This window comes from Mixophyes fleayi, chromosome 2 (assembly GCF_038048845.1).
Source record: "Mixophyes fleayi isolate aMixFle1 chromosome 2, aMixFle1.hap1, whole genome shotgun sequence".
NCBI lineage: Eukaryota > Metazoa > Chordata > Amphibia > Anura > Limnodynastidae > Mixophyes > Mixophyes fleayi.
The window spans coordinates 63,541,527-63,548,581 of NC_134403.1; the positions used below are offsets into that span (position 1 = coordinate 63,541,527).

Genomic DNA, 7,055 nt, shown 5'->3' on the forward strand with positions numbered 1-7,055 from the left:
GAATTATGGCATCGGAGATAGGAAACTCCTGGCCATCAAATTAGCCTTAGAAGCATGGAGACATCATTTGGAAGGAGCTAGGTTTCCTATCACGATTTTTACAGATCACAAGAACCTTCTATACTTACAAACAGCTTCTTGTTTAAACCCTCGGCAAGCCAGATGGTCCCTGTTTTTCTCCCGGTTTGATATGATCATCACCTTTAGACCAGGATCTTAGAACAAGAAAGCGGATGCTCTTTCCCGATCCTTTGATGCCACTGATACTATAGAGGATACTCCTAGACCCATCCTGGGTTCCAAATGTATACTGGCCACCACCCCTGCTCATCTAGTGATTCCTCCCGGGAAGACCTTTGTTTCTTCTCATCTTCGATCAAGACTCCTCAAGTGGGCTCACGCCTCTCGGTTCTCTGGTCATGCTGGGATCAAGAAGACTCTGGATTTTGTCTCCCGTAATTACTGGTGGCCATCGATTCACTCTGATGTTCGGGAGTTCGTTACGGCTTGTTCCGTCTGCGCTCAGAACAAAGTACCTCGACAAGCCTCCTATGGATTGTTACAGCCTTTACCCATTCCGGATCGTCCATGGAGTCATCTCTCCATGGACTTTATCACTGATTTACCCTCTTCAAGAGGCTTTTCCGTGGTTTGGGTAGTCACAGACCGTTTCTCACGGGCTGCTCATTTCGTACCTCTAAAAGGCCTTCCATCTGCTCCAGTGCTGGCACAACTTTTTATAAAGGAAATATTTCGTCTCCATGGTTGCCCAGAGGTCATCGTTTCAGTCCGTGGAACACAGTTTGTTGCAAGATTTTGGAGAGCCTTTTCTCGTGTTTGTGGAATCAAACTGAATTTTTCCTCTGCATACCACCCCCAAAGCAATGGTCTAACGGAGAGGACTAATCAAGAGCTCGAAAAATTCCTCAGATGCTTCATTTCAGCTAAACATGACGACTGGGTTGATTTGTTACCTTGGGCAGAATTTGCTCACAATAATAATTCTCATGACTCTACATTGGTTTCCCCTTTTTTTGCTCTCCAAGGCTTTCATCCTAGAGTTCCTCCTTTTAACGATTTACCTACATCCGGAATTCCTGCTGTAGATTCTGTCAGAGATAGCCTCTATTGGGTCCTTTCTCTCGAGCCCTGGCACCTGTCTTAAGTGGGTATCGATCGATAGAGAGACAGACAAAGTTCAGTTGTAAGGCTGAAACTCCATCTGGTTCTGACCAGCCCCCAGTCAGAGTAGTTTTATTTATACACAGAAGATGACATAAAAAGATGTATGGTTACACAACAAAACAGCAGTTTGACATTTAGGATCAGCAGATGTTCTTGTTTCAGTCGCGCAAGCCAGTGGCAGAAATAGCTGCGGTTTCAATGGTGTGGGGTTTTCACAGGAAACTGCTAGATGTGCAGACTTCTTGAGAACATGTGAAACAAAGCAGAAGAACAAGAAGTCAAGTATCGGTTACATGGTAATGCTCTGCAGAGCCCTGCAGATTGTTGCTCAGACATTAATTATACAAAATGTATTATTCTTCAGAAACTGATTAAATGGATATCTCTCACATAAACCCCTCTTTTTATCATTTTTATAATTATCCTGCCTATCCTTTTGGTGTGCACAAAGTATTCCTGCACCTGACCTACTTCATTCAATTCAATGGAACCCCTAGCAGGCCCTTAGAGGATGGTAAATGTACATTCAGCCAGGTCTATAGTTTATGTACACCTGGGTTCTTGAAAATAATAAAACATAAGGGAGAACCTTTTTAAGTATGTAACTTATTCAGAGTCTAGTGAGAGCGAGTTGGACCTGGGTTTCTGGATCGGACTTTAGATGTTTCTTAAGTGACCTTTTTATCTTGATATCTTTTTTGCATCTTTTCAAACAGTATTGGAAAAAACATAAGCTTAGTTTAAAAGCAACATATAGTATCAATATTGAAATGCATATCTTGGCTATCCATATTGAAACATACATTTATAGTTATTGCAAAACACAGAATGAACACACCCTTCATGATTGATCCTGAGCCACCGTGGCCTTTTTACAGTGGCTGGCGTGGATCCAAGGATCTTTCCCCTCTAGTTTCACTGAAGTGGGTGTGGTCAGCAGGACTTGGTATGGTCCTTCAAATCGTGGTTCCAGAGCCCTCCTGACGTGTCTCTTCACAACAACGTAGTCTCCCGGTACTAAGACATGTGTTCCAACACAATCCTCTGGATCTGGGATAGAAGAGAAAACTCGAGAATGTGTATTAGTGAGGGACTTCTGCAATTCTTTCACATAATTAGTCAGTTCACCTTGGTGTTTTACCATAGATTGAGGAAAATAACACCCTGTTTTTGGCGGCCCCCCAAATAATATCTCATAGGGGCTTAGCCTGTGGTTTTTGTTTGGTGTCGTCCTGACTGAGTATAGGGCAAGGGGGAGGCACTGTAACCAGGGCATTCCTGTGCTTTTCATGGCTTTTTGTATCTTAAGTGTCAGTGTGCCGTTTAATCTTTCCACCTTGCCACTACTCTGTGGATGGTAGGGGGTATGGAATGCCTGACTGATCCCCAAATCTGACATGATAGTTGTCATTACTTCACCCGTAAAGGTGGTGCCCCTGTCTGATTCTATCACTTCTGGGACACCATATCTGCATACTACTTCTGACAGTAGTTTCTTTGCTGTATTTTTTTCTGTGGCTTTAGCTACTGGCCAGTTTGAGAATAGGTCAATGACCACTAGGACGTATTCATATATCCCACATTTGGGTAACTGTATATAGTCTATTTGTATACGTTGGAATGGGTAGAGAGGTTTTGGGGTTACTCTGAGGGGTACGGTCACTGTGTGACCAGGATTGTTTGTGTTACAGATGGCACAGGCCTTTACCAGATTTTTCTTTTACATTGCCTGGAGGTGTGGTTTCCAAGTCCATTAGGGCTAAGCAGTCATGATCATTAAAACTGTGAAAATTTTTAAGTTGCATTTCCTGCCCTGTCACAGATTGTGCACTCTCTGCGCTGTCACTGTGTGTGCTGTTTGCGCTTACATCAGTGCTTAGGCAGATGCCACTGTCATTAGTGCCCGGGCGGATGTCACCGTCTTTCTTACTGCTACTCCCCTCTTTTATATCCATGCAACTTGGGAGCAATGTTGCTGGATTTAAAACTGTACATCTTTTTAGTGTGACATTCGAGGGTGTGAGAAGTGCCACTTCATATTTGGTTAGTCTGGCTGCAGAAATGTGTTTTGTTCTGGCTTGATTAAGTATTTCCATTACTGAGTGTGGAACCTGAATGGTGAGTTGGTGGTCCAACACTATGTCTGCAACTTTTTGTAGCAGTAACGCAGCCGCAGCTACTGCTTTTATACACGTGGGAGCTGCTGTTATAACAGGGTCTAGCTTTTGAGAGTAGTATGCTAGTGGTCTCTGTTTGCCCCCATGTTCTTGTGTCAGTACCCCGTGTGCATGACCATTTTGTTCGTGACAAAACATGTTGAAAGGTAGTTCATAGTTAGGGAGGCCAAGAGCCGGGGCACTTGCAATCAATTCCTTTATTATTTCAAAGGCTATTAGTTGTTCACTTGTTAGAGTGATTGGGCCTGTGGCGTTACCCTTGGTTACAGTGTAAAGAGGGTCTAAGAGTTCTGAAGCATTCATTAACCACTCCCGGCAGTAGCCAGCAAGTCCTAAAAAGGCACGTAACTGTCTCACTGTGGTGGGGGGCGGGAACTTTTGTATGGCAGTTACTCTAGAACTCAACAGGTGTTTAGCGCCTGCTGATATGCAGTGACCCAAAAATTGTACTTGAGGTAAAGCACACTGTAATTTTTCTTTTGAGACTTTACATTTTTCTTGTGCTAGAAATTTTAGCAAACTTTTTGTTTCCTTTAAGCAAATTGTTTCAGTGTCTGCACAGAGCAGCAAATCATCTACATACTGTATTAGACGTGTATTTTCATGTTCTGGTGCCCATGCAGTTAGGACTGTATGCAGGGCTTCAGAGAAGGCCGATGGGGAAATGGCCGCTCCCTGGGGCAATCTAGTCCAACAATATTGTGCATCATCTACTGTAAACGCAGTGCATTTCTGACTATCTGGGTGTAGTGGTACAGAGAAAAATGCATTTGCTAAATCAATTACAGAAAACCTGGTAGATGATGCTGGAATGTCATTGAGTAATACATGGGGATTTGGGACAATCTCTTTTCATGTGTCCTGTCTGTTTGCAAAAGAAACATGCTCCAAGGGTTGTGCCACTAGGGTCTCTTGCCCCTCTTTTATCACTGGTAGTTTGGATAATATAAATAGGGGTTTTTTTCTTTTTCTGCTCTTCCCTATCTTCCATTACCCGTAATATATCAAGTAGGACTTCCATGTCCATACTACCTGCCTCTGGTCTGTTTCTGAATAGAGATTCTCTCATTTCTTGTTTAAGACCCATGAGAAAGGTATTTTTTAGTAATTGTACTTCACGGAGTTCAGCAGTGCCGAATCCTCCGTCCGTGTGATTGATTAGGCACCGATCATACCACTTACGGCAGTCTTCCCCATTATCTTGCTTTAAGGGAGTGCCTACCGGGACTTTACGTTGTTCTGCAGCTGCCCATACATTCATTTTGGCTAAAAAGGTAGTTGCAGATTCAGATATTATCTACGGGACATTCTACATTATCTGAGTTTTTAAGGACTGCAGTTCCACTCGGGCCGATTATAATATTGGCTAATTCTTCCAAGTCTGACCATGTACAAGTGTAAATTCTATTCATTCTTCTAAAGTAGGCAAGACACTGGGTGGGATGTTTTCTGGGATCGGGACTCTTATCACAGATATCCCTTGACTCACTCGGGGTCCATGGTCTGTGTTGGACCGTTCTACGTATTACTGCAGGGGGGTCTGCATTATCTAATGTGGTGGAAGTTCCCAAGGGGAACATATCCATGGTTAACTGTGGGGGATCACACTTCTCATCAGTGGATTCCTGGGGACGGCCACAGAATGGACAGACTTCTGAATATGGGGGGACACATCTAAAACATTTTTTACAAGTGGTTCCGTAAGGGAGATCACTTTTGACTTTATTGTTGAAAGGTTTAGTATTAGGATTATATGGCGGTGGTCCGGTGACCAGAGGAAACGCCCATTGTCCATAGAAATCGGGCTGTTTCGTGGGTCTTTGTCTTAAATTCAAGCCTGATTGGTTATTAGAGAGGGGTCTTAAATCAGGGTACATGATGGGTCCTGATGGGGAGGGTGGATATGGGGGTAGAAATGGATTATTATTATTATTATTTGGAACACCAGGGACCCCCACCACTGGTGTTTCTTCTTCTGTATCACTTAAATTTGTCAGTTGTAATATATTACTGGGGATATCATCATCTTCTAACTGTTCTGCCAATTTGCACCACATCTGACACCTTTTAAAATATCCTTTTTCCTTTAAAACTTTCTCATTGTCTTTCACAAACTGTTTCCAGAATGCAACTTTTAATGTGCCCTCTTCAGACAGTCCTACTACTTTAAATAATTTCCTCATTCCCTTAGTGAGGTCTTTACCTCCACGTTTAGACACGTACTGTATTGGACTCAGACCGTCATATATTTCGGGTCTTTGTTGTCCCTTTATGGACCCTTTATTTCCCATTAGGAATTACCTTATGGTCCCTTTATGGACCCTTTATTTCCCATTAGGAATTACCTTATGGTCCCTTTATTTGAATGAGGATTTTTATAACAAATTTGCAGGACTTCTGCCTTTTTTAATATTTCTCACAACTTTCAATAAAATCCAACAGAAAAAGACAATTATAAACTATACTGTAACAATTTCTAAAGTGATTTCACTCACTTCTCCTATTTCAGATGTGGTCACATTAGACATTTATCATATAGATGTAATGCAGTAATTTTGTTTAACCAAAAATTCAACCTTTTAATCTACCTTGATACCCTTAATAGTATCTGTTGCCAGAGCTCAGAGATCCCCGTCAATCAGACTGAGGTACCCTCGAACTAAGACACTACCTCCTTATACAGAGACAGCACTGTAAAAGAGTAAAAATAAAGCTTTTTACTCACCAGCTGGATTTTGTTGATGTCTGTCTGTGTACAAAGAAGAGGTCCCAAAGGCGTCGAGAGGTCTGATGTATTGGGGATCCCGGCAAACGAGCCCCCACTGAAACTGTCAGAGATAGCCTCTATTGGGTCCTTTCTCTCGAGCCCTGGCACCTGTCTTAAGTGGGTATCGATCGATAGAGAGACAGACAAAGTTCAGTTGTAAGGCTGAAACTCCATCTGGTTCTGACCAGCCCCCAGTCAGAGTAGTTTTATTTATACACAGAAGATGACATAAAAAGATGTATGGTTACACAACAAAACAGCAGTTTGACATTTAGGATCAGCAGATGTTCTTGTTTCAGTCGCGCAAGCCAGTGGCAGAAATAGCTGCGGTTTCAATGGTGTGGGGTTTTCACAGGAAACTGCTAGATGTGCAGACTTCTTGAGAACATGTGAAACAAAGCAGAAGAACAAGAAGTCAAGTATCGGTTACATGGTAATGCTCTGCAGGGCCCTGCAGATTGTTGCTCAGACATTAATTATACAAAATGTATTATTCTTCAGAAACTGATTAAATGGATATCTCTCACAATTCCATGTGGTCAGACTTCTCGTCCAGGTGGGGTATAATCAAACGTAACCTACTTCACGCCACTGCCACCAGCAAAAAGGCGTTTGATAAGAAAAGAAGACCTTCCCCATTACTTTCTCCTGGCGATAAGGTATGGCTATCTACGTGGAACCTTCGCCTGTTGGTTCCTTCTAGGAAATTCGCTCCCCGTTTCATTGGACCCTTCAAGATCTTGGAGGTTATTAATCCAGTAGCTTTCAGATTAAAGTTGCCTCCTACTTTAAGGATTCCCAACGTGTTTCACATTTCCCTCCTCAAGCCACTGGTCATTAATAAATTTTCCTCTTCCAAGAGACCTCCTGCCGCTGTCTCTACGCAAGATCATGAATTCGAGGTCAAGGAAATTCTAAATTCTCGC

General features: G+C 42.6%; 1 protein-coding gene and 1 long non-coding RNA gene across 4 annotated transcripts; both read right to left on the reverse strand.

Annotated features, from left to right (window-relative positions):
• Nucleotides 1-1,202: 1,202 nt before the first annotated feature.
• On the reverse strand, nt 1,203-5,795 carry LOC142141040 (uncharacterized). 2 transcript variants are annotated; one of them, XM_075199127.1, is made up of 2 exons: nt 2,024-5,795; nt 1,203-1,423 (listed from the first exon to the last, which is right to left on the reverse strand). In XM_075199127.1, the coding sequence occupies exon 1, from the start codon at nt 5,651-5,653 to the stop codon at nt 4,649-4,651; it is 1,005 nt and encodes a 334-aa protein (XP_075055228.1). In that variant the 5' UTR covers nt 5,654-5,795; the 3' UTR covers nt 1,203-1,423; nt 2,024-4,648. The 2 variants fall into 2 exon arrangements, with proteins under 2 accessions (XP_075055228.1, XP_075055227.1); XM_075199126.1 differs by having other exon boundaries at nt 1,203-1,738; nt 1,823-5,795.
• Nucleotides 1,203-6,568, reverse strand: LOC142141041 (uncharacterized). Of its 2 annotated transcripts, none has more exons than XR_012688603.1 (2): nt 6,088-6,568; nt 1,203-2,235 (listed from the first exon to the last, which is right to left on the reverse strand). It is a non-coding gene; the product is annotated as an uncharacterized LOC142141041 (long non-coding RNA). The 2 variants fall into 2 exon arrangements; XR_012688604.1 differs by lacking the exon at nt 6,088-6,568 and adding an exon at nt 5,858-6,079.
• Nucleotides 6,569-7,055: the final 487 nt, after the last annotated feature.

Bases quoted from the DNA above. Each gene is read 5' to 3' on its own strand.
- LOC142141040 (XM_075199127.1), bottom strand. From the start codon at position 5,653: ATGGGAAATAAAGGGTCCATAAAGGGACAACAAAGACCCGAAATATAT.